The 27,726-nt window shown below is 42.4% G+C and overlaps 2 protein-coding genes across 9 annotated transcripts in view; both read right to left on the bottom strand.

Moving 5' to 3' along the window:
* The window catches only part of IKBKE (inhibitor of nuclear factor kappa B kinase subunit epsilon), a 33,271-nt gene extending 24,717 nt beyond the window's left edge, over positions 1–8,554 (bottom strand). Inside the window, exons 1-5 of one of the 3 annotated variants that reach the window (XR_014548984.1) lie at positions 8,275–8,554; positions 5,969–6,283; positions 4,419–4,559; positions 1,372–1,501; positions 579–760 (exon numbers count right to left, since the gene is read on the bottom strand). Coding sequence is in view for 2 of the 3 variants with exons in the window: in XM_083617117.1 (XP_083473243.1) it covers positions 579–760; positions 1,372–1,501; positions 4,419–4,559; positions 5,969–6,055 (540 nt within the window). In the remaining variant the exon portion in view is untranslated. The remainder of the gene's footprint in view (positions 1–578; positions 761–1,371; positions 1,502–4,418; positions 4,560–5,968; positions 6,284–8,274) is intronic. The other 2 variants (XM_083617117.1, XM_083617118.1) reach the window with 2 other exon arrangements.
* Positions 8,555–20,630: 12,076 nt separating this feature from the next.
* The window catches only part of SRGAP2 (SLIT-ROBO Rho GTPase activating protein 2), a 196,136-nt gene continuing 189,040 nt past the window's right edge, over positions 20,631–27,726 (bottom strand). For all 6 annotated transcript variants that reach the window (XM_083617107.1, XM_083617110.1, XM_083617106.1 and 3 more), the window contains one exon: positions 20,631–27,065. In XM_083617107.1, coding sequence (XP_083473233.1) covers positions 26,685–27,065 — 381 coding nt within the window. In that variant the 3' untranslated portion in view covers positions 20,631–26,684. The remainder of the gene's footprint in view (positions 27,066–27,726) is intronic.

Raw genomic sequence — 27,726 nt, 5'->3', positions numbered from 1 at the left:
GTACTGTATTCTCCTTTCTCTCCCAACAAGAGGAATGCCTATAAAATGTGAATAACCTAAAGTGAAGATTATGTGCTTCTTGCTTCAGAAGTATGAATTTTATTCAGATATAGATTTATGCAAATTTAATCAATAGCTTGATTAACCTGGAGGCAGAACACAACCATCATGACTATCAGTCACTGAAAGCTTTGTTCTCCATGAATTTGTCTGATCCAATTTTAAAGCCCCCACCACATCCTAGGGCAGCAAATTCTGTAGTTTATTAATCAGCCTACACTTTCTTTCATCTGTTCTGAATCACCCATTCTTCAGCTTCATTGGATGACTCTGCAGGTTACCCAAACGTAACCACCCTAATAGCACAAAGCACAGTAACTCCCATTAAATGTTCCTTTCTTCTGGAAACAGAAGATTGCAATGTCTACCCTGGAATGACCCTATTTTTCTATTTTAAAAAATGATCCAGCTCTCTGTGTTCCAGCTGCAAAAAAGATCCCCCCCCAAATTATCTGTCAGTAGGAATCTTCAGCCTTCTTTTACTAATAAAAAAATCTCCAGCATTCCACTTTACTCACAAGATATTCTTCTGTCCCATAAACTGATTCAAACTTTTCATCATCGTCTAGTTCTCGGGCAGCCCCAAAATCAGTCAGTTTGTAGATATTTTGGTTATCCTCTCCCACCAGCCTCATGATGTTTCCGGGTTTGATATCTCTGTGGACAACCCCATTCTGACGGAGATGGTTCATGCCAGCCACTAAAAAAGGAAGAAAGATGTGATCATTCTTCTATAAAAAGGCACTAACAGGAATCAGAATTTTCTGGTTTTTCTGGGCTTTCTCCCATGACAAAAGTAACATGAAGATACACAATGGTCTGGTTCACACGTAATGCTAAACCATGGTTTATTAAACCATGGCTTAGGTCTACGGTTATAAGTTGCTCATTAACATGGGGGGGGTGCATTGGAAATAGATTGGGACTGTTTGTGGTGGAGAGGGATTTATGTATTTTTCCCTATCAGGGTCCTGATTGGAACTAATCCTTCCAGACCATTGCAGATTTCACTTGTGAATAGTTTATGCAGGCACATGTGTGAGGTGGGGGCAACTGCAATCAGGGCCATGTCAGGAGCAAAGGCTTAAAGCCCCCACCCTCCCATACTGTGATCCTGATCCAGCTTGGCTGCCCACATGCTTGCTACTTATGTTTAGAAAAGTAAACACACCATCGCTGAGGCCATGAATAATGTCACATCTAGTTTGGCACTGTATTGGAACACAGGAAGCATTATGTTTGAAGGCTGTGCAAAATCATTTGGAGGATGTAAGATTCATCTTGGCCCACAGAGCAGTCGCACTTACTTACCTACACAGTGCAACACTATGAGGAACTCTGATTCTGACAAGCCAAAGGCATTTTCTGGGTCTTCTAAGAGGCTCAGCAGGCTCCCACCTGAACAGTACTCCATCACCAACACCTTCTGTTTGCAGCTTTCCTGTGTTTGAATTTGAGGGCAAAAATGAAATCCCACCTTATGGGGAGTGAGCTGTATGCCTGATAGTATGCACTCCATTACAGAATGTGCTAGTGCTCCAATCATCTCATGCTGCAACAGCAGAAGCTAGCATAAATCCCCTGCAAGACTAAGGGCACTAATACATGTCATACACAATACAACTGATGAGTCTGGTTATCTGAAGGGGAAGATAAAGACCAAGTGGGGAGGGGGCTTCTTAAGCCTTTCTCTTTATGCTGTTTCTTTCCCCTGCTGAAAATCCACAAAGCTGCTTTTAACCTCATTGGTAAAATACAGGGGCTTTAATCTGTTCTCCTAAAAGGTAAAAGCAGTTGCGAGCAAAGGGGTGTGCATGCGTTTTGTTTTAGCTATACACCACATGTAGTTTCAGAAAAGAGCTAACTGAAGAGAGCGAAGTAATGGGAGCAAGTAAGCAACTCTTAGACACAGCCCAGTCCCTGCCCATTTGATGTACTTCATCTCTGTGTGTATCTTGAGTCTCTTTCCAAATGATAGGATGGAAGTAGCGTGCAGAAGGAAGTGAAGAGGAGACCATATAAGCACGTGATCTGAAGTCAGTAAGGGTAAATTATCCCTGTGTATATATCTGGGTTTGAGCCCCAAGGTCCTGTTGGGTCAGCATCTCAAAGCACATTCCCACCGTAGGATGAAAATGAGTCCTCTTGGTCATAGCAATGTTCTCAAGTTAATTTCTACTGTTTGGGGGAAATCTGCATATTATTTAACATGAGAGCAGTCCTGCTGGATCAGACCAAAGGCCCATCTAGTCCAACATTTCTGTCCTCATTTGGCCAACTGGATGCCCACGGGAAGCCCACAAGCAGGATCTGTGTGCAACTGTGCTCACCCCATTCGTGACTCACTGTAGTTCACGCAACCATCACACATGCTGATAACAGGGGTTTAGCATGCAGCAATGTCTGTTTTTTTTCTTCAGTTAATTACAGGTGCAGGGAATCTGGTTTTGATCAGGACTACAGCTCATGGGAATTCAGGGAAGATTTATTCCTTCCCTTCTTAGACGTGATGAGGACAAAAATCCCCCCGCCCATTCTATGGGGGCGTGTAAAGTTCCCATTAGTTTCTAACCCTCGTAGCTGTGCCAGAGAGGGTGGGATTTTTTCATCCTGATCATGGCTGGGGAGGGAAAGGATAAACTCCTCACATACGGTGATCTGTTAAAAATTGGGATGGGCTGCATCTGGAATGTAACTTCCACACAACAAGTCACTAGCCCTTAAATGCACACTGAGAACAGATTCGTCACAACGCAGACACTTGGCTGCTTCACTGCCCCTGGACTGCTAAAATTTTCCAGTCTACTAATTGCTCATTGCGTATAGACTGGATGGGTGACAAAAGCATTTAGCACTCAAAACGACGCCTTTGCTTTTCATTCCTAAGAGCGACATATGCTGAGACTGGTCCTTAGGAGAGGCTGCAAAAGGTAGAATGGCACAGTAAACTTGGAAACCAAGGACAGTACAATCCAATATAAGCCAGCAGGCAGAGGAACTGCCTCTTATCCTTGTTTGCATTTTCTACTTCCTTCACAGCAATGAACACTCATTCCTCTATTCCCTTATGAGGGGAATTCCTGCCCCCGCCCTGCCCCCCCCAATTCATCAGTGTGCTTAAAGCTCATGTGCTTAGACAAAAAGAATAAAAAACTATACAGTACAGCTCTCCTGAAACTATACCACTTCAGAATGCAGGTAGGAAAAAATGTACGATTGAATTCTGTGTGTTCCTAAGTTTTGAATTAAAAAACCGTCCTGCCTGTAGCACACTAGAGTCTTACTGTCTTAGTGGCTCTCTACAAGCTGAGAGGACCTTATTGTTATTATTTAGGAAAAGCTTCAATCAGACAAATTTTTTGTTCAGAGGTAGTCAATGCAGCATTTAAATCATCCCTATTTAAGGTTGATGTGAGTTATGGTCTAAAACACCTGACAGGTATTACATTGGCTACCCTTGCCTGAGTTGCTTTTCCCCTAATCTCACTGTCTGGAAACACTTTCAAACCTCAGGATTTTGAGAGGTTAATAACATTCTGTGGTACACAGATATGGAAGGGAAATTCCCAGAAAGATATAGGCCATTGGCATGCTGTAAAATAGGAACATAGGAAGCCGCCTTATACCAAGTCAGACAAAGTCTACCTCAGTACTGTCTACTCTGACTGGTAGCACCACTCCAGGATTCCTGGATTCCCAGCCCTACCCTGATATGCCAGGAACCTTCCTACATGCATGGAATTTCCCTTTTTTTATAGCCGCTGCACACAGATGCTCTACCACAGAACTATGGCCCTACTCCTTCATTGAAAATGGATGTTCATAAGAAGCCCTGGCACAAATTAAGGCAGCAGTAGGGATTCTTTGATGGGCTAGCAGGTCAGCAAGTGCCTAAATCAAGAGTACCCAAGTGGTGTCCTCCAGACAAACTCCTAACTCCCATCATGCAGGACTTACAGGTCATGTGGGCTGGGGCAGGTTGGAGCTGCAGTCCAAGCACATATGGAGGGCACCACACTGCCTACCTCTGATCTGAACGCTGTGCCGAAGAAGGCAATGTTGTCCAGCATGCTGGTGTGCCATTGCCAAAAATAACAAATAATTCCACATGGCACATTTAGTATAAACAAGTGACCTGATAAACAGAAGTGCTGTTCAGGCAAGGCTAAAGTAACAGTATGCTATGTGTGGAGGGGAGAGCATATACACACTGTATAAACATCCTTGATAAACAAGATTCAGTAATCACAGTGTTCAGTTAAGATACATTTTAGTGGGGTGTTACACAATGCCACCATTATCACACCAACCATAACACATATATCAGCCTTTGTTTGAGAGTGAAAACCACAACTTACAATCTCTTCCACGGCAAAAAGCTTGACAATGTTCTGGTGGTTTAACTTCCTCAGCACCTCAAACTCCCTTATCTGCACCTCCTGAGGTCTCATGTAACTGGCATTGTTGAAGACTTTCACAGCAACCAGCTCTCCTGATTTCTGGGGGGCGGGGAGGAAACAAAGGGGAGGGTTTCAGGAACCTTTATTCATTCTATATGACCCTGCAGCATGTAAACATGAACGAGGAGAGAGGCACATCTCCAAAACATGCAGCAGACAAGTCACCATATTTTGTTTACTTATTCCCATGGGTTCCAGCTATTTCATTTGCTCTGTAGAATATTCTGAAGTGATTAACAATTTTAAAAACCCAGATTCAAATCCAATACAGATACAGATTTCATTTATATAGTTTGTTCCTAGCACCCAAGGTGCTCAGAAATAATAAAAATGCAATAAAAAGATCTATAAGAAGATAAAAGAAAAAGAGCAGATAAAGCTTGTCATCCAAAGAAAAAGGAACAAGGAGGAGGGGGATAAATAGTGAGCAGGTGAAAACGAGTTGTTGCTTTTAAAATTCCCAGAGCTAGTTCCAGAGGCTGGAGGCCTGCCTAAATAAAAAAAAGTATAGGCATTTTGATGGGAGGCCATAAGAAACACAAGAAGGCCTTCCTAGGAAGGGAGTGCCAAAGTCTGAGCAGAGCCACTGGGTATACCTCATCTCAGAACTCCCCCAAAAGTGTCCCAGATATTGGTAGGACTGAGAGAGGAGCCTCTGCAAAAGATTTCAAAATTTGATCAGTCTTCTATGAGAGAAGTTGTCCCTTCACGTTACCTGGTCTCAAGCCAGGGCTGTATAGGTCACAATCGTAGCTTTGAACACACTAGCCATTTGTTTAATGCACCTCTACACACAGTAGCTGTGAATTTTGCTACATCAGCACAAAGTCTTCCAATGGCAGAGCTCTGCTCTGCTGTCGCACTCAAGATCGCAGCAGCCACATTGAGCATGATTGTGCTCCAAGCGGCCATGTTAATGTAAAGACACATGCATTAATAGGGCCCGTGGTGGCATTTTTTTCTAGAAGCAACCCAGTTTTCAGGCAAAAACTCTGCCACCTTTGCTTCTCATGAGAATGAGCTACACTTGAAACAGCCCTGACAATAAAAATCACAAGACTTATTATGGTAAAAAAAAAAGCAAGTCTAGCTTTCTAGGCGCATCCCAGCTCTCAAATCCTCTTCTGATCTGGGCTTGGATCTTCAAACCAGTTCTTAACTAAACCATATAACCTTCATCTGCCTCACTTAGGGCTGCTCTGCTAATACTCCACTTCCCATTATTTAAATTAAATTGGTTGGATCATGACTAAATTATGCCCCCTTGACTTCACATGTGTCAAATCTGTATCCAACCCAATGTATTTATGCCAATTATGTTATGTTCCAGCTCTAAGACTCGTTTTACCGTTATGCCTCAAATTTATGTTGTGTAATTGCTTTGCTAAGTAAACACCACACTCACAGTTTTATATATATAACTAGTTATATATATAAAGCCTCCTCACCTTGTTACGGGCTTTGTACACACTGGCTGTGGCACCTTGACCCAGCACATCATCCGTTTTCCAGAGGTAGTTCAGCGTGCTTTGCATGGCCAGAAAGGCAGTGGTCTGCTTAGGAGCTGCAAAGTAGATGGAAGCAGGCAGCAAATGTCACCAGCAGGCAAGAAACAAGCTGGGTCAGGTTTTCCATCAACTGAGCAATTTTTCCTCTCACTTATGCAAAATGATGTTGGGAAATCCAAGTCTTCAGATCCCTTTTCCAGGGGAGACTCCGAATGCAAGTAGTTGAAGGAAGTCTGAGGTGGGATAGGAAACCACCTGGAGCAATAAGCAAAATGGTCAGGGCACTGGATTAAAAGGCCATTCAAAATCCTTCCAGCGTGGTGGAGCCACCCTAACCCTAACCCTATCGTTAGTTCAGAAAGCAAGAGGATTGCAAAACAGCAGGTGAAAGAGGAAATGCTCGGCTTCTTGCATAAAGTCTAATGAAATTCCCTGTGTTGCAGCAACAGTGTTTTATGATTAAGATTTTATCTCATTAGTTCCTCCTCAAAGACAGTATCTCTTGTGGCCATTTTCTACTTTTTATTTTAAATGGCTAAGCACCTCAAGCTAACCCTTAAGATAGAAGGCTGAATGCTTATTAGAATAATCTCATTTGGAAATCTAGTATATATTTGCATCCAGATCTGCATTGCGGCTAGAAACAAAGCATGAACTGTTGTAAGGTGATGCCCAGAGAACATCAGTCTGGTGATAATGCAGATCTGGAGCCAAAAATATACCGTACTTGGCACCTGATTTTCACTGCTACACTACATCAGCACCACTTTCAGCCATTTAATATTCTACGGTACTACAGCATTTGGTAGAATTCCTGAATGATCCGAGGCTTTCATGTATAGTTATCTTTATATAGAAATCTAATAAATCTAGGCACCAGGCACCAGTTCCTCTTCAACCAGACCTTTGGCTGATTGCTATTCTACAGCCTTTTAAAAGTGTCTGTGGAAAGGGGGATTATTGTATTGCTGTTTTGTTTTTAATTACTTGTTTTTATCCCACATTTTATTCTGTGAACCACCCAGGGTGATCTTATGATGAAGGGTGATATATAAATTAAATTAAATTAAATAAATAAATAATAGTTCTTTTGGGCAAGAGCCTTAGCTCAGTCTTATAGCATCTCCAGGTAGGACAAGGAAAGACTTTTACCTGTATCCCTAAAGAGTCACTGTCAACGTAGACAAAACAGTGCTAAATGAACCAGCTGCCTGCCTCAGTACTGTATAAGGAAGTTCCCCATATTCTCTATACAGTGGTACCTCGGGTTAAGTACTTAATTCATTTCAGAAGTCCGTTCTTAACCTGAAACTGTTCTTAACCTGAACGAATTAAGTACTTAACCTGAGGTACCACTGTATTGGATGTTTTATTCCCCTGAGCACAGAAGGAAACAGCAGATACCAGATACCACTGTTTCAAAAGGGCTGTTTTGCTACCTATGGTAAGAACACCATTTAGCATTCCTTATGAAGGCATGAAAAGAAGACAGATTTATATTAGCATGTAATGTACCTTAAATAGATGTGGTCATGTTAAAGCGCATTAGCACCTTTGCTTAAATGGAAGCATCCAGACTCCACTCTGGAGAGAACATCACAGTCTTAAAAGATAGGTCTGAAGAAGTGTGCATGCACACGAAAGCTCATACCAAGAACTAACTTAGTTGGTCTTTAAGGTGCTACTGGAAGGAAAAAATTTTTTTTTTGTTTTGACTATGGCAGACCAACACGGCTACCTATCTGTAACTTAAAAGATATTGAGGCTGTGGTGTTAATGCTGTGATGTTAATATCCATTATATAGGTGTTCAGGGCATCAAACAAACAAACAAACAAACAAACAAATAAATGGGTGTTAAGATTAAATGAACAATTGCTGCATCCTCTGTGAAAAAGTCTCATAAGTGCCTCTGGGGCTCATTAAAGAAATATAGCAAATGTTTCCGTATAAAACCTGCTTCCACGAAAATACACACCCCACCTTTGCATCTCTCTAGTCCTTATATGCGTTCCTTGCATGCCTTGCAGAAAGTAAAAAAAAAAACATGCCAAGGCAATTCAAACACGGCATTGCAGGCAGGAACAAACACACCAAAGTAGGATAGGATTTGCACCCTACAGGAAGGAAGTGTACAAGCACCGTTCATCTCCTACAACTGCCAATGTAAGCCGGACGCAAGGGAGTAATAAATCAAGCAGCTCGGTTGCAGATCTTCACAGGTATATTGCGAGCAAAGGATCCTACCTGAAATTGGACAGTCGGTTCTCTCCAGAGATCACAGCTCAACTTCCCCCACGAGGGACTGGCAGGCTTGGTCAGCGAGACCCCATGCAAGCTCCACGCAGGCGACCCAGTCAGTTTGCGGCTCCTCTGGCTGCCCCACAGCGACTTCCTGCTTTCCTTTTCTCTTAAAGGTACACACACCCGTCTTCTCGGCCCTCCCCGCAGCAGCCGGCGGGAGGAAGCAGGCGCCGGCTGTACCCTGTACCAAATCCTCCTTCACTTTCCTCACCTCCGCGCCACCAGTCAGTGCCGGATTTACGTATAAGCTAAACAAGCCATAGCTTAGGGCCCCACGCTCTTGGGGGCCCCCCAAAAATGTAAATAAAAAAACACCTGGATGTACATTTCCAAAATATAAGATAAAAAGCAAATAAAATAAAACCTACATACAGCAACAGTGTTTTGTGTTGTGTAGGCTCCTGTGCTATAAGTAATGGGCCCCGCCTGCTCCCTAAAAGATCACTGCTTTGCTATTATTATTTCATGTTATAGCAAGTTTCTAGAGACTAGATGATGCCTCTTTGTAAATTGTGTTTCTGAAGGAAGTTTTGTTATTGCCAAATGCCAATGTGTTTGCATTATTAAGTTATGAATAAAACATCATTTTAAGTTAGAGCTTAATAATTATTTCACTATTAATATACTTCTTCTTAATTGTATTTCAGTTCAACAATTACTTGGATAAAATACATATTTTGTTATGTGCAAATGGCTTTAGATATCTCTTTGGTCCATAATTTTCCATATATTCAACACAAAAAACAGTGACAATTTGTTGTTGACAGAGGACAGCTGGACATATAAAGGGCCCCATGACCTTCAGGGCCTCATCAAACCTAAATATGGTCCTGCCTGTTAATAAACCTTTTAAAGCAGACTTGCAGCACCTGCCCCTTTCTGCTTGAACCTGTGGAAGCCCACTCCCCAACCATTAAGTGGCAGCGTTAATAATTCTGGAAATTAAAAGTAAAAAGAGCCAGCAGAGCCCTTTCTTTTCACTTTTTTCTCTCTGTCAGGCTCCACTTTGCCTCAGGGGTCACTTGCCAGGGGCCACTCAGTTGGAGGCGGGGCTAAAGCCAGGAGTGGGCGGGGCCTCCCTCAATTTCCCAGTCGCTTCTTATACCTCCTCTTTCCTCTGCAGGATGCCAGAGGGGGAACAGGTTGCTCTTGCTAGAGGTCAGCACTGCCTGCTGGCCAGTGGCTTCTGAAATTTGCCCCAGGGTCGGCGGTTGCCCACCTGCAGAGCTGGCCCTACCATTAGGCAGAGTGGGCTTGGAACCTCAGGTGGCAGATGCTGATTGGGGTTGCGGGCAAAGAGGACCAGGGAAGGGATGGAAGGCAGATGTGTGTGTGTGTGTGTGTGTGTGTGCATCTTCTAAGAAGCTTGCTGCCCTTAGCATTGGTGAAGGATGTTGTCCTAACACTGTACATGTCACTTGGGAAAACAGGCGAACTAATGCCAGTGTACTGGAAAAAGATCACCAGTGTCAAAGTGATTCTTCAACATCAACTTCATTGGACTGGTCATGTCGTTCAGATGCCCGATTATCGTCTTCCAAAGCAACTACAATACTCTATTCTGAACTTGAAAATGGAAAGCATAAAGCTGGTGATCGACAAAAGAGGTTTAAAGACTCTCTCAAGGCGAATCTAAAAAAAATGTAGTATAAACACCAACAACTGGGAAACACTGGCCTGCGAGTGCTCCAATTGGAGAACAGCCTTTACGAAAGGTGTCATGGGCTTTGAAGATACTTGAACTCAGGACAAAAGAGAGGAAGAGGAAGGCACGCTTGGCAAACCCTCACCATGATCAACTCCCACCCAGAAACCAATGTCCCTACTGTGGAAGGATGTGTGCATCCAGAATTGGCCTCCACAGTTACTTATGGACACACTGTTAAGACCATATTCATGAAAGACGATCTTACTCAGCTCCGAGTGACCACCAAAGAAGAAGTTGAAATGAGGTTGATCTGTGCAGTGGATGGAGGGAGGGTGGCACCTTGTCCTTTGCCTCAGATAGAAAAACACCTTGTGCTGGCCCTGCCCATCTGTTCCCTGTCACATATATCCTTACACCCTTTTGGCTATCTTGGCAATACTATCCATACATGATATCAGACCTTAACACATTTAATTCCACCACCACCCACCCACCTTTATATCCCATCTTCTTGTACGAGGTTCTCCCCAACCCAATTTTAGCCTCATGAGGTAAACTAACCTGAAGGAAGGTGACTGGTCTAAAGTCACCCAATGAGCTTCATGGCTGAGTGGGGATTTGAACTCTGATCTCTCAGGTGCTAGTTCGACACTCTAACCATGGTGGCTTTTGTGATTCAGACTGCAACCAGAAAGCAGGAAACAATCAAAATGCAGATAAAATAGTTTAAGGAGGTGAACAGCCACAACCTACAGGTGACTCTCACACCTGGTCATGAAATTAAGCACATAGGGAATATTCTTTTAAAACACCCATTTTACAGATACTGAGCCTCAGGGTTATACCAGAGATGTATATTTAAGCTCATTTACCTATACTGCTGGGGTGAGAAGGTCTGCTTTTCCTATCAAAATGAGTGCATGGTGGATAGGAGCAAACGCCACCCCCCACCTTGCTGCTATCCACAGCTTTAAGCAATTTCAAACCAACCCAGCTCGCTTCTAGTATTGGAGCTGGGCTGACGGGAAATCACATTAAGCAACCAAATTGAGCAGTGGAATGTGAATGCGATATCTTTCACCTTCCCTCCCTGTGTGCTCATTTTGATATAAGAAGCAGAACCCTCGCCCCACCCTGCTTTTTAGGTAACAAGCAGCCTTGTACCTGGTTGCCATTGCTCAGGAAGTCTAAGAAAACAAAAAACCAGCACAGATTTGAAATCAGTGGTTAAAATCAGTGCAGTTTTGACAGATTCAGTCCCCAATATTGATTCAAAATGACAACCAGTTGTTTCCAAACACCGATGAAAACCTGCTCCTTGATCTCAGAAGCCAACATGCAAAATTTAGTTATGATATCTTAGGAAATGTCCAAATGCATAGCAAGCAAATAACTTTCCAAAAGATACAGTAGATTCAAGATTTGCTGGCTGTAGGAATGGGGAAATGTCATTCTTAATCCATATGTGCCCACTCAACCATTTCAATCTGCGTAGCTGGGATTCTTATGGGTGTCACATAATACTTGGTTTACTGCTGTAAGAAATCAGTATTTAAATATGGCACCACCTACACTTTGGAATTCCCTGCCTATTGACATCAGGCAAGCTCCTTTGCTGTGCTTTTTCACTACCATTTTTCTTTAACCAAGTTTATCCAGACACATAGCTGTTGGTGTGTTTTAATCTCTTTTTAGTCGACTGTTAACTACCTTTTAAATTACTTTAAATTGAATTACCTTTTAAAAATTTTGCTGTTTTTATTGAGAATTTTTAATATTTCTTGTAATCAACTTAGAGATTTTATTACATTCAAGAGGTATATAAATTTTGTTAAATAACAAAAGAAAAATATGTGGAAGAGCAACGCTCTGCATCCTTAGCTGAATTTTCAGATTGCTGGATGTCAAACATGTGGTTAGCAGCAAAAATGTCTGGGTGGTATCTGGGGAATGTCTGGAACTCTCCTGTTTGGCTGCTTTAATGCCTTGGTATTTGCTTCATTTGCCTTGGAATGTTCAATACTATATTTACTAGAAAACAATTTCCTTCAGTACTCAATTTACTAGGGCAACGCATAATATGAGGAACTGACTTGCAGCTGATGACCTGCTTTTGCTTAGGGAATTAAGCACTGACTTCGCTGAACCAAACAAGCAAACAATCCTTGAATCAGGTTCTTGCAGGGATGTCTCCAGACCTTTGCAAGCTCTGGCAGAGGTCACTATTAAAGCCAAGGTTACTTTGCCTCAAGCCTCTTTCTGTTTTCCAATCAATAGCATTTATTTCTGAATTTCATGTTCCTATGAGCTCCCTTCCTTTTAATTGCAGCACTTACCGTAACTAGAAGATCTGAGATCAGACACGTTATCAGAATACTAGCAGGGGGTGTCTCCCCGTGCTGCCTGGGAATTTGTAGAAACAATGAAATATTGTGATTCATAAATGGATTGTGTAATTTGTGAGTTTGAATCCACCACACAAAAAATTGAGTGAAGTCACAACAAAGTCATGTTTGGGTCTGCCATCTTTATTCAAAATGGTGCATGGTGTCCAAACATCAACAGAGACTTCTGCCCCCACTTCGGGAACCCTTCTGCCAAGTCTGGCGAATATGTCTCGAGAGGTGGCTGAACCTATAGAGAAGTGACTGACGGACAAACAAACCCCTTTGCAAAACCTACAGTAGATACAGTGATTTGATTGACAGACAGTTAAGATAGCAATAGGGGGGAATAAATACACACATGATTTGTTCTAGAGAAGATTAATAAATAATTTTGTTTTAGAAGACACCACAAGGTGGCAGCTTACCTTCAAAAATCAAGGTTGCAGCAGGGATAGCCCTAGCTCACAAAAGCCTGAGAAAGTGACAGGGATAAAAAAAAGAGGCATTTGGGTGGGGCCCTTCACATACAATGAGATATTTGGGTAAAATCATGACTAGGAACAATACCACAAATCAGCAATGTGGATCAGCTACTCTTACATGGTAAAAAGATGGCCGAATAAGATAGATCTCCTTCCTTCTTTAGCATTGCTCCAAGAGATAAAATTCATGATATACAGTGGTACCTCGGGTTACATACGCTTCAGGTTACAGACTCCACTAAGCCAGAAATAGTACCTCAGGTTAAGAACTTTGCTTCAGGATGAGAACAGAAATTGTGCAGCAGCAGGAGGAGGCCCCATTAGCTAAGTGGTGCTTCAGGTTAAGAACAGTTTCAGGTTAAGAACAGACCTCCAGAACGAATTAAGTACTTAACCAGAGGTACCACTGTACCAGAAGTACAGTGCCCAAAGCTTGGGCATAGCCAATGTCAGCCTTAAGCCTTATGAACTGGTAGAAAGTTGAACACTTCAGGAGCATGCGCTGAAATTTTATTCAGACATTTACAATCAAGTAAGAAATATGCACTGAACCCTGCCACTGCTTCAAAAAATATTCTTAAATTTTAAATTCACATGTACCCATTCCGGGCTCAGCATCAACATCCATTTTCAGTGAAGGGCCAGGGTCATAGCTCAGCAGTAGAGCATTTGCTCTGCATGCAAAAGGTCCCTGGTTCAACTCCCCCACATCAAAAACCACCTGGAGGTGGCACAATGGGTCAGTGTGTCTGGCTGTTAACCAGAATGCTGGTGGTTTGAGCCCATCCTGGGACAGTTGTGGGCAGGATTCCTGCACTGCAGGGTGTTGGACTAGATGACCCTACAGGAGGGAATGGAAGATTTCCACCAGAAACCCTGCACAGCTGCTGTCAGTCAATCCAGACAATACTAAGCTAAAAGGTAAAGGGACCCCTGACCGTTAGGTCCAGTCATGACCGACTCTCGCTTTATTGGCTGAGGGAGTCGGCATACAGCTTCCGGGTCATGTGGCCAGCATGACCAAGCCGCTTCTGGCGAACCAGAGCAGTGAACGGAAACACCGTTTACCTTCCTGCCGGAGCGGTACCTATTTATCTACTTGCACTTTGACGTGCTTTCGAACTGCTAGGTTGGCAGGAGCAGGGACCGAGCAATGGAAGCTCACCCCATTGTGGGGATTCGAACCACCGACCTTCTGATCGGCAAGCCCTAAGCTCTGTGGTTTAACCCACAGCACCACCCGCATCCCAATACTGAGCTAGATGGGCCAATAATCTGACTTGATATAAGACAGAGAATGACTTCTGGAGTGTGCTAATCAATGAAGAAATGATGCCACTTGTGCAAGAGCCTTTTCCCTAACATTGGGTGGCCATAGCAAACTTCCACATAGTTATGACTATGGTCGAGGCTTCCAGTGTCAACTTCTCTTTTTAGAATTGATTATTGAGCACAGCCAATCCTTCTAATCTGCTCAGTACCGCTTTCTCCCACAATATCTTGATTGCTTCCACACCACCACTGCAAATATAGTACAGGAGCCAGAACCTGAGCATTACAAGCAGGAGAAAACAGGCAAACAGGAATGACAGTGATCCCAATACATCATACATACATCACAGAAGGGGCGGTCTACAACAGAATCCTATCTGGCAGGAAACCTGTTGATGGCTTTACCTGGCTGTTAATGGGTTTACCTAGTGAGCCTGGTCATTCTTTTGTGATGATAAATACTTAATTCCTGAGTCCAGGTCACAGGCTCATCCTATTCATATATTAAATGTGCCCTTAAGGCAGGATTTGTGAACAAAGAGACGATGGGGAGGTTTTTCTCATTTCCTCCCTCCTTGCAGAGAAACATTTGAGGTCAATTTGGGAGAGACAAAATGGTTTCAGGACTTTTTTTTTGTACTGTTTCAGACATGTGGTTTATATATTTATGTATGTGTTTGCTTGGTACATTTATTTTATATCTTAGACCTTATAATTCTCATAACAATAGAAAAGGTTATGACGGAGAATACAACGTTTTTCGGTCAGCCAGAGGCCATCGGTAAATATACTGCCTCTGAAGTTTGGGCAAGGGGTGAGGAACCTGTGGCTCCAGGCAGTGGCGTAGCGTGGGTTGTCAGCACCCGGGGCAAGGCAAGTAATTTGCGCCCCCTAACCCGTGGATTTGCACCCCCTAACCCTAACCCCCAGATGTTGCGCCCGGTGCGGCCGGCCCCCCTGCACCCCCCACGCTAAGCCACTGGCTCCAGGCAGCATGGCCAGTGGTCAAGGATGATCTAGAGAGCCACAGGTTCCCCACTACTGACTTAAGAGGTCCCATTCTTACCGCGTATGGCCTCACTGTTCTAATAATGTGTTATCACATTAAGAGTGATGCATTAAAATTGTCATTGAGCTGCTCTCATGGGAAACACAGATTCGCTACAGAAATTATGCCTTGACCAACCAGCAGTCTGGTCCGGCTGTCCTGTTTAATAAATCACACCTAGGGACACCTGAATACATTGAGCTGATAGCACATGTGAGTTGAGAAAACCCCTTGAGTTGCTCTGGGAGAGGGAATCATTCATCCTCCTCTCAGCCCTGGCAGCATGAACCCCAGTACTGTGACTTCCTGTGAAACCAGGGACAGAGCAAAGAACTTGTTGCAACCAGCTGCGTTTCAACCCTGCAGAAAACAGCTTGATTGAACATCAAAAGACTTTCCCTCCTCCTCACACCAAAACTTGCTGTAAATAATTAACTCCCTGGAACAGAAACTAAAAGGGACTTTTGGAGCCGTAATTACAAAAATATGATGCGGTTTCCCCCAGTTGAAAAGCAAAAGGGGACAAAAAAGGAAAAAGGAAATAAATCCCCAGCTAAATTAGGAATCATTCCCTTTGCTTAGCTCCCTCCAGCTGGGGGGGCGGGCTTGGAGGAATGTTCACTCCCCTCCACCCTAAGCTCCCTTGGCAACAGCCTGAAGATGAAACCTTTTGTAATCAGGGCATTGCAGGAGGTGGTCATGCTCAGCCACATCCTGTTAGCAACTAGACAGGTGTGTTTAATCTAAAATGGATGAGGGCTGAGGAGGAAGCATGGAAAGCATTAGAAGCTTCAGTGTTCATTAGTAACTGACATTCCTTGGCAAATCAAAGGTTAAGGCCAATGGGAGGAAGATGCAAAGGCTCCCCGAGGACCAAGGAGTGGGAAGAAAGCTCTGCGTCCACATTTTGTTAAGATGGTGCACATGTGAAAGTCTCTGGAGTGCCCAGATACCTTAACATTGACAAGAAGGGCCTGTCCAGATGGTAGCCTTCCTTGTGGCTGGTTTTGTGTTGTAGAATGAAATTGGAAAAGTGTGTGTGTGTGTGTGTGTGTGTGTGTGTGTGTGTGTTGGGGCAACTGTCCCGGAAAAACCAGGACATCCTGATTTTTCCCATGAGAGCATAGCAGCCATTTTGGGTGCCATGATCTTGCCCTGAAAAAGTGTTTTTGGGGTGCCATCTTGTGTGGCACTCATTTTGGTGCACTGTGTCCAAATTTCTGGAGCTGCAATCTCACACAGGTCATGTGACTCATGCAGGAATGTGGCACTGGAATATGTCGTCCCTGTTTTCTCCCGAGTCATGTTGGAGGTTATGCAAGGTCGTGTTGGAGGTTATGTGCCACCTTAGAGGAAACGACTAGTTCCCACTACCAGTTAAAAGGTGGCATATGAGGTTTTCTTTTATTGTATTAATCATATTTATTCCCCATCCTTCACCCTAAGGTCCCAGGGCAGGTTACAGCACTGAAACACAATATTAAAAACAATTTAGAACAACCCGTTTCTTATGGCTCACAGGTAACCCATCAGAAGGGAGATTAACACAAAGCCCTTCACAGACATTTGATTTATGTTTATTAAACTGGTATATCACATTCCACTAGAAAGTCCCAAACTAAAACACAAGCAAGTAAAAATAAAATAAAATAAGAAGACAACACTCAAAACCCTTTTGTCCTGGAAGCAACCCCAGAGGTGATTCATCTAGACAAGTATAGACTCACACCTGGAGGGATAGATGTGGTTAAATAGTTTTGAAATGTAGCCACAGAAACATTTTACATTTTAAATTATAATATCAAATTGAAGCTCTATCAGTCATGCAGTAATAATAATACAGTAATAAGTAATAAATTTTGACATTGCACAAACTGTAAACATGCCACTATCATCACAAACAGGAAGTGATGTCAAAAATTGTTCTGTCTCTTATCAATTATGGTTGAGATCAGTCTAAGCATCTGGATGGCATCAGGTTGGGGAAAGCTAGTTTAGACCTATCACAGTCTTACAATGCAAAATCATTGTTCACCTCTGTCTTTTTAGAAGTACGTATTATTAAATATTTGATTAACTCTAAATAATAATAAAAGAATCCTTCTCTTCCTCCTAAAGTTACTTTTCCTTCCAAGTACTTCTCAAGCCCTCTGGTCTTCCTCTATTTTACAGCAGAGAAAAATGTGCTTTTAACTCATGTTACAGTCTGTGTTTTGAAAATTCCCCAGCCATAAAATATTTGACAGCTCTTCAGGGCTTATCACAGTTCAACAGCTAAGACACACTGGGGGTGAGGGGGGAGAGTGAGTTGTAAAGCAAAATCCTGATTATTATTTTTTAAAGGACACGCAGGAGCAAAATATCTTCCTTATTTCAGCAGAACCCAGAATACCCTTCCACGTCAGCTTTGTCCTATTCAAAAGTGAAAGGAATCATTTGAAACATTCAGAGCATTTTTGAGACAAGGAAATCCTAGTTAACATATTTGAGATTATACACGAAGGGAAGCTACTTGGAAGTAAACTCCATCAATAGCAGTGAAACCTCCATGTAGGGTAGAATTAGGGTCTACAACAAAATGTTGCAGCATATATTCCCAGTTCCCACCCACTAAAAAGGAATGCTCCTGTTCAGGGCTGTAGTCAGCCTTGATGTCTTTGCTTCTTAGAGTGGGGAAAATTTTAGGAGAGGAAAAAGGGAGAAAGGGATACTGCTTTCTTGGCTGTGCTTTACAGCACTATAGCGTTTTAGACTGTGGACTGGCTGCTGACCCCAAACTTGAGCATTTTAGAACTATAAAGCAGGAAGGAAGCTGGTTCTCAAGAGTGAGAAAGGAAAGCAGTGCCTTATTTATTTTTCTTCCTCCCCAAATTTCCCTGTATAATGCAAGGAGGGAATTTTTTAAACCATACAGCATGGATTCCCAACCATAGATATAAATGATAAACTCACACAGCTTCTGGTCTCTTAGGTGGAAGTTAAGTGTTTCCCGACAGAAAACCATGCAAAATCTGTGAGTGCACTCCTCCCCCCCCCCCAACAAAAGATAGCAAGAAAGACAGGTGGTTTCTGTCTTTGACATTCAATATGAACCTGGAAATTCCATTTCCAAACAATTAGGTGAGTTAAGTTTTCCTGTCTCTATACACTTAATATCAACAGTCTAAATGATCATGCATTTTCCTCAGGCCATTCTGGCATTTCAAATATTTTCTCTCTTAATTAACTCATGAGTATACTTCTGAATACCAAGGGAGCTTTCCCTTGCATATGTAGAAACACACTAACTCACTTGGGGGTAGGGACACTTTGCACTGACTCATCCATGTTTGCTATTGGACATTATAATTCCAATGAATATGTAAGACTTATTCTCCTTGTAAGAAATGGGCTTTCCTGGCTTAGGACTAAAGAACAGCGACACACAGGATAGTACAGGAGGGCATGGAGACAGAGCAGTGGGGGTCATTGCGGTTGGGGAACCAGAATAGGAGCGCTAATATGAAGGTCATCAAATCCTTCCTCCCTGGACGTTCAAATCTTCATTAAATGTTCTCAGATTTCAACCAACAATGATTAGGGCTTAAATGTTTGTGTTTTTAAATATGTTGCAGTCCTTTCTGAAGCAAGCGATTAACAAGCAATAGCAATAATAATAATAATAATAATAATAATAATAATAATAATAATACCTTCAGTGTGAAATTCAGCTTTCCTTTTTACCCTCTGGCAAAGTCAGCTCCATCTTGGATTCTCAGAACACACAGGGATGCTTTTTCGGTGTCCTCCCACCTGGGAATAATTTATGATTGACAGCTCCTGCATGGCTGGGTGAACCCATGAATGACCCATCTCCCATAGGACTGGAATGGGTAGGAGCAATCGCACAAGCCTCTCCAAAGACCGTGCTGGAAAGACCTCCATCAACAGGCTCTGCCAAGTAGTTGAATCATGTAAGCATTATCCAAGCCACTGTAGGAGCTTCTGAGAGATAAGCAACTCTCAGTCAGCAAGCCACATGAACCATTTGTTGACACAGGAGATCAAAGAAGCCTGATATGCTAAGCCATCCCTGAAGGATTGCCTTCAGGAGTGGGATTTTGTTAAGGCATTTGATTTATTTGATTAATTTTTCTCTTACCCTCTCGGGGCTGTTTTAGGTGGTTTCCCCTTCGGTTGCAGGTCATGTCTAGCCCTGCTGAGCTTCAAACACGGAAGTTGTCTTCAGATCAATTTCCCTGTATTTCCCCACTGCCACCCTGCTCCAGAATCTTGCTGATTCCGCCTCCCCAACCCATCTGTTTTTCCTTTATGTGGATCATCTGACAGTATCTCCCTGCGGGCTTCTGTTAACAAACACCTAGCTGAGTTTCCCCACAAAACAATGCCAGTCATTTTCCTCTTATGGATGGCTGCCTTCCATGCCACATGGGGATTCACCCTCCAGTTCTCAGAATGCTTAAAGCAGGACTGAAGCAGGAAGCAGATTGCAGCTGTGCGAGGCAAAGCAGACATTGGCTTAGCATGGTTGCAAGTCCCATCCCATATGAATGTATTGGCCGTTTATCTGTATGTGAATCATCAGAATGAACTCAGTGGAAATAATAGCAGCAGATTCATAGCCTCACTGAAGACACAGTGGTAAAAGAAAGTAAGATGCCCATGGGTTATATCTTTAGATATTTTTAAACTGCATTGCCAACTCAGAGGAGAGAAGCGTATGGACAATTCTTTGGTTAGTTATCTTCCATACAGTTACATCACTGCGCAACCAACATACAACATGGGGGCTGCTTCTCCCCCTACATCTTTACAGAAGTGGTTGCTCACCCCCCCCTTGCCACTACCTCTTGATCTATGGTCAAGATGTAAATACATTGCGCAAAGGTAAGATCCAAAAATTAGGTCCATGAGTGCCGTGACCAGAGGTCTTGCTTGTAGCTCCAATTAGTAGCCCTTCTGTTTCAGCAAAGCAAAGCTAATCCCTGGGTTGAGATCCCCACTCAGACAGTTACTGTCTCTTAGCCAATCCTATCTGCAGCACAAACTATGATATTGCTACAAGGGTAGTGAATGCCGTCAACTTGGATGAGAATTATACACATTCATGGAGCGCAAAGTGATCAATGGCTATGTTCTACCTTCACTGTTGAAGGCAGGAAGGCTCTGACTGCCAGTCGCTGGGAATCGTAGCTGGGGAGTGTGTTGTTGAGCTCAGCTGCTGCTTCCTGGCTTCCCATAGGCATCTGGTTGGACACGATGAGAACACTGGACTGGATGGGCCATTGGTTTGACCCAGCAGCCCCTCTTATGCTCTCATGTACCTCACAGGATTGGGGTGAAGATAAAATGGGAAACTGGAAAACCTCATATCCCACCTTGAGCTCCCTGGAGGAAAGGCGGGTTGTGAATGTAATAGTAAATAAACAAACATATTTCACACAGAAAGGAGATCAGACAGATTTGTCTGTAGGCCAGCACTTCCACCATACCCAAACATTTATTTTTCCAAAACTATTGCTAATGACAACAGATATATTTGTTTCCCCTCAGCACGGATTTAACAGTTCCAACACATTTACTCCTCTAATACTGTACAATACTGTACCAAAAAGAAAGAAGAGATGTACCTCCAATATTGTACATAGTAGTATATATACAAAGTACAATTTTACAGTTTGCTTGGGTTTTTTTTCTTTTTCTTTTTACTTTGAAAGGAAAATATATACACCATATATATAGATTGGTGTAGAAGATAAACAAACAAATGGAAAATTGCTTTTAAAACAAGAACATTTCATTCCAAACCCATTAAAACAACAGTTGTTAATTTAAAAACAACAACAACCCATATAATCTAATGCACTGAATGGACCCAAACCTGACTTTGCAGGATTAGATTTTAAAACATAAAAATTGAAGACTGTTAGACTGTGCAACTGAACTGTGTTACATACAGTAGAATAAAGACATCACTGTCATTCCTTTTTCAAATATATATATGCGTTAGCATTTTGGCTACATGGATTACTGTCTTTTACGTCACCTGTTCATATTTTAAGTATATTGCTCTAGCAATTTGGCACCCACAGAGCCCAATCCAGGAAGCTCTGTTTAGGCAGATTATAGCCTTCAACTTTCAGAGAGAGAGAAATCTTGCTAGTGCCACTATAACTTGAAGATTTATTTCCATCATATGGACCATCTCACTCGTACAGAAGAAAACACAGCCTAAAAGATATTGGTTCAAAGGTGATTCTAAGATTGCATTTTTTTAAATAAAAAAATTGGAAATATTTGCATTGGAAGCTCACACATTGTTTGTTATTTTATTTTAAAGAAGCAATAACCCAGACCCTTAAATAGACTCCCTCATGCTTGCCAGATCAACTATGATGGAAATTTCTATTACATTTTGCTTCTTTTGTATTTAAGCATTCAAACAGGAAAAGTTGTTGAAACCTTCAAAAAGCAGCTACTGCACGTGCATATTTGGTTGTGCGCTATGCAGCAGAGAGGCAAGATTGACTTTTCCAAAGCACTGTGCGGTCCAAGCTTCATTCATAATTATCTGAGGTGGGAAAACATTTCTAGAAGCTATTCTTTCTAGAAGCTATTCATAAAGCTATAAGCAAGGCAGAAATCTCCCCAGGAATACAAATTTTTAGGACCCATCTTTCCTAGTCATGTCTGAGACAATTTAGCACCACATTTACAGCCAAACCATTTGCTTGACACACACATACGTGTTGCTCTTTTGAGAAATTGCATCCTAAAAGACACTCAAGCCAGAGACTTTCCGGGTAAACATGTCTCATATATGACTTTGCAGGCTTATAAGCAAAGAGAAACTTGGTTCTCAGTTTCCTCCCTGTGTCTTAGGTACGTATTTCATTATAGTTTTGTAGCTACCCTACTGAAAGCTTGCTGTATTTTAAAGCACAGTATAGATTACACCCTAGAAAAGTCAGTGAAAGGAAAGATTAGTCCTGAAAGGTGTTCAGCCCTTTGGACTGTGACCCAGAAAACAGCTAAAATTTGTTATCAAAGAGAACGGCTACATTCATGAGGCTCTACTGTTTTCCATGCAACAGGGCCAGATATCAGAATCAGGAGATACCAGCACCTTGGGAGCAAAGTCCAAAACAGTGAAGGATATGATCAGACAAACTCTTTCCCTTTCCTCTTGAAACAATCCAGAAGCAGGTCAGATGAAGGCATAGGAGGCAGACATGTTAGAGGAAATGAGAGACCCTGGACTCCTTAGCAAACTCTGAAGGGAGAATGATACTGGGGGGTTTCAACTGTGGAGGGTCTCTCTTCTCCCTGGTATGCTCCCCCTGTTTCAGATCATTAATAGGGGGAGCAATTTGGAGAAGATGGGCAACTAATGTCACCTGCAGCCCAAAATCAGGGTCAGAAAGACAGTTGAGATGCAATTGTGCTGGTCTCAAATAACAGTGCTCTATTCAAGTGAAAAGTTACAGAGAGTTACAGATACGGATGTTATGCACTGTTATGCAGAGACATAAATCTTTGGAGGACTGAACCTTGTGGGCAGCAATGGCGGCTTCAGGGAAATTCTGATTTTCGCCCAGCCAGGGGGCCCAACCTTCGTGGAGGCTCATCAAAAGAAAGCAAAATGCCATTGGCCATGGCTGTAGAAAGAGCAAAAGCCCCTGCTTTGTTTCACATCTGGCATTTCTACTTTCTATTGGGGGTGGGGCAGGAAGTTACCTGAACAGAAAATTATTCAAACAATTGTATACTAGTAAGAGAATGAGGGTTTGGGGGATTCCCGCCCCCCTCAATAAGTATGTAAAGGATAGATTTGTTCATGATCACAGTGTTATTTAATATCCAGTGCTTCACCATTCAGTCAGTAGAGATATAAGGGAAACGCGATGTTTTAGCATTGGGGTGTGTGTGTGTGTGTGTGTGTGTGTGTGTGTGTGTGAAGGTGTGATATTTCAGTGTATTAGCATGTGTATCTGAGCCTAGAGGTTGAAAGGGGCATTTAGTTAACCACCATTTGAAAGAAAGTGAGATGCTTAACAGTAAGCGAAACACATTACATTATTCTATGGTCAGCTGGAAGAAATAAGAATTTAGTTGCCAAGTTACAGGTACAGAAACTCCAGATTGTCAGCTAAAATGCTTTTATTCCCCTCTATAATGTCTATGTATTACCTCCATCTATTTGTTAAATGCTGGTCTTGCATAAGACACTAAATTACATCAACTTTTGGCTTTGTATCTCACGCTGGTAGGTGAAGCTGCATTTTATGGGCATATCTAAACCACAGATGAACAGAACAATCCTCTGCAGGGTCATTTGGCAATAAGTCCCACTGTATTCAGTGCAGATTCCTGGGAAACTGAATGGGACTACAGCATTAAAATCAGGTTTTGGTGGTGTTGGGTTTTTTTGTTTTTTAAAAAGTAATGCCCTCTTTCCAGTGAACCTGAGTATCTGTATGTTGTGTATGGGCATGTTTGTAATGTAGATATGCCCTAAATCAGAATTTGCCAACCTGGTACCCTCCAGATGTTTTGGTCTGCAACTCCATGGGCTGGCTGGGGCAGATGGGAGTTGTAGTTCAAAGCATTTGGAGGGCACCGGGTTGGCAAAGGCTGCCCTAACCACAGTAATTCATGTACCAGAGATATGTGGGAAGCGCCCTTTCCATTAGTGCAAGGGCATGAAAATCTATGCAAGATAAACTGATTCAAATTGCCTAACTTAGAGATTTTAAACTAAGCAATTTAAGCAATTTTTAAATATAAAAAAAATAATGAACATTCCTTGGAGCTTGCCTGTGGAAAGTTGTTTTCACATATACATGTTCAATATAGATCATGGTGCATGTTTTAAAATTCCGGTTGGATAGCATATGATATGGTGTACATCCTTTGACATTTCTACTTCCTTTTTAGTAGGTCCTCCCTAGTGCTGAGTTCAGCCAAAAAAGAAAAAAAAAGCAAGTTATATACAGAAAGGTCATAAAAATATCAAGCCATTAATCATTATTTTTTTGCCAGTTTGCACCCATATACCAAAACACTTTGAAGACTTGAAATCTCATTTTGTTCCAATGTGCCTTGGGTGGCCGGCATGCCCTTCACTGGTACAAGGCATGGTATAAAACCTAGACAAAATAAGGCATTGCTAGCATGTGCTCAATAGCTTTCCTATGAATAAATTCTGCCTCCATCCCTGCACCCCACCTTGGGTAGCGACATAACACTAGGCCTGCTAATGCCTTGTGCTAAAGGGAGCCCCATGTGCCTTCAATGACAGTAGTTAAAGTGTGCTGCAGGAAAGGGAAATGTTGCACCTAACTAAACTGTCGTGTTGCTGCTATAGGCACAGAAGCCCTGCTCTGGCCAAGAAGCTGGCAACCCTAACATGAACTTACAAAACTAAAAAAAACAGTAGTTTTGCCTGAGTGAAACACTATTCTCTTAAAAAAAGCAGAAGAAGAAGCAGCAATAATAAAGAATTAAGATTCCTGGATTAGAAGTCTGTCCCATCCTGAGAATGAATGATCAGGTTGCAGCGCTCAGGTCTTTCACTTGAGCTGGCCAAGGTCCAAGATGCAGAGGTAATGTGCACACACATACCAGGGAGTGAGGTGGGTGGGTGGGTGGGTGATGTCTGTGTATTTAAAAGGCAACAGCTAGTAAAATGTTAAGGAACAGAACTGCCCCTCCATTAAAAAAATGCAAAAAACGTTTTACATGGTTTTGTTTCTACCACCATTTGTGAGATTGTCAAGTCTTTCTAGACATAATTTAAAAAAAACAACACAATTTCCCCCTAACTTGTAGGGAGCTTAAAAGAAAATGTCTGACTAACAACCTTAGATTAATCTGAAGACTACTGCAATTTTGTTTACATAAGATTAAGTATTTTGCTTCTATTAAAATATCAAATACCAACGATTTCATTCATAAAACCACAAGAAAACAGACTGCAGTTCAGACCTAGCGAATGAAAGAAAACACATTTCAGTTCCTTATCTTGCCCTCAGCTGAGGATCAAAGAAGGGTGATGGAATCCATATTAATTCATTGTTCCTTTGGTTGGTGGTGATAGAGGCAGCAGAGAAATTCCCAGTTGCTTATGAAGTCTGCATTTCTTCTTTTTTAAAATGGTTACCCTCTTGAAAAATATATTCCCATTCAATGCAAACATGAGTCCATACAGTCTGTTGGAATTCAGAACAATTGCAGTCCATCACTGTAAATGCCAGATGTAAAGATGATTCATTTTACTGTCTGTACTTATAGACATGGTGACCTGGCACAGAAATATGCTGAATACTGGACTATGTCCACGTCCCACAACAGCTTTTAATTTATTTGCCCTATGCTGCCATATCAGAAGCTCACAGGAGCCTGAGCCACAAGCTGAGGAGGGGGTGGGATGGGGGGCAGAGAAGAGAGAGACAGAGACAAGCAGGGTCAAGCTGCTAACTAGGATTACCAGATCTTGAGTCTATGATTGTTCAGAACTGGAGTGGTTGGCCTGAAACTATCTCATTTTGCAAAGACGATTAAAGATGTACACACTTGGAAATGCCAGAAGAGAGACAGAGAAAGACTGATCAGTAGTAGCTGGTTTTCAAAATTTAACCTACGTTTTCAGTTTTGTCTCCTGGGTGCCCATGAAAGTGCAGAGAGGCTGTTCTAGAGACACTGTTTGAAAACCTCATTTCAAAAGCATTCGCGCTGCTTTTAGATCTGGAAGCACCAAGCAAAGATATAAGTAGGGGATGTTTAACCATGCAAGCTCTAATGCTCTTTATTTCCCCTGCAATATCAGTTTAACTTTAAATGAACACATGCATATGTGCATGTAATATGCCTCATTTAAACCAAGGCTAAGCTTGTGCACTTTTCATGATTTTTTTTTAAACACAGGACAGAAAACGTAAGTCTGAGAACATGTACCCCTGAAAAAAAATGATGCAGGCTGTAATGGAAACTGACCTGACCTTGTGTGGCACCATTATGCACTGTAATAGTGCACAAAAATACGCCCCAGGCATACCCGGCCATCTAAACCAGTGAGATCAAAAACATCCACGGGTGAACAATATTGTATTGTATCCCTGTAGTGGTTGAAGCACAGAAGTGTTTTCTGCTAACCTCTAAAAGATGACCCTGACGGTTTCCCTTAGTGACCAGACACTCAAACAAGGCATTGACTGTTTACCACTCAGTTCTGTCTTTTCCTCACTGATTTCACAGCAACCTGATACAAGACTTTCTATGTCTCGGGCTACACAGAGCTGTGATGTCCTAGCATCACAGGTGATGGGAGGTGCAAAATGAGACTTAATTAGTTGGGGCTTTCCTGTCGGGAGAATCCCTGGCGATGGTAACTTCCAAACTAATCTTCAGCAGAAGTTCAGTACTAATTAAATAGAAATTTCTAACATCTCCTTAACAGGGTCCCCTCATCTGAAACAAAACAAAAAAATTGCTATATTCACAGTAGGCTTTCAAGTTCAGACAGTACAGGACTTGTCAGTAGACTGTTGAGATGCTGAGGCAACCACAGGGCTTGTGGTGTTTGTTTTGGGGAAAACCGCAGGCTTTGGCCTGGTTGCTGGAGGTTTGACCGGGGCGGCCATTTTGACGGACTTTGCTGGCCTGAAGGCGCAGGGAATGTCGCTTGCCGTGCTGGCACTCCGCTGGAAAGCTGGTTCAGAGTCTTTGAGGATCTGAGTATGCAGTGGGCTGGAAGGCTCCGAGGTGGGGGCCACAACAGGAGAAGTTTTCAACGGCTCCAGGGTGTCCAGGACAACATCTGGCGCGTGCTTCACGCTGCTTTGCCTTTCCAGCTCCCGCAACTCATTCAGAGCAGAGTTCATAGTAGCTTCAATATCCTGCAAAAGAGAGACATTGGAAGCAATTAAAGGAGCTAGAAAACAGCTCGACTAATTCTCTGTGGTGTCTCAAAAATATTAAGCAAAAGCAGACAGTGGCAGATGCTGCTCCTGTCGTAAGAGGAATGATATGGCATGGAAAATCTCTTCCTAGTGGCATGACCAGTCCCACTATCACCCTTCCCTGCAAGGTAATATGGACAGGGTGGGAAACTATGTGGCCAGAGGACCAGCCTGTTGCTAACTGTATGAGGCCAGGCATCCAACCAACTAAAAAATTATTGTATTTAGAGTTGAAAACTTTAGCTAGATCATACATGTTTTCATAAAGCTGGATGGGTGGACTGGAGCTATATCCTCCTTATTTTCCGATCATCAATTGCCTTCTCTTTCAAACCTTAAGAACTAGAGGTCAGCAAACCAAGAGGCCTCTATGATCTTATTCTGAGCTTGGTGCCTTTTATCATTGGTAGGGATGTTGGCTTTATGTGTGGTACTCAAGACAAATTGCTGCGGAATTTCAGTCCAGAGTGCATGCCAGGTAATAACACTTTTCTTTAAACCTTTTCCCTGGTCGGATGGCTGGTAGGAAATGACTGAAACACTGGTAGATAATAGCTTGGAAAGCAAGGAGATGGATAAGAGGAACAAGAATGATGCT

This window comes from Podarcis filfolensis, assembly GCF_964270895.1.
Source record: "Podarcis filfolensis genome assembly, chromosome: 6".
In the NCBI taxonomy this organism is placed as follows: Eukaryota; Metazoa; Chordata; class Lepidosauria; order Squamata; family Lacertidae; genus Podarcis; species Podarcis filfolensis.
Note: the sequence above shows the minus strand (reverse complement) of the source record. Positions and strands in the feature narration are given on the sequence as shown.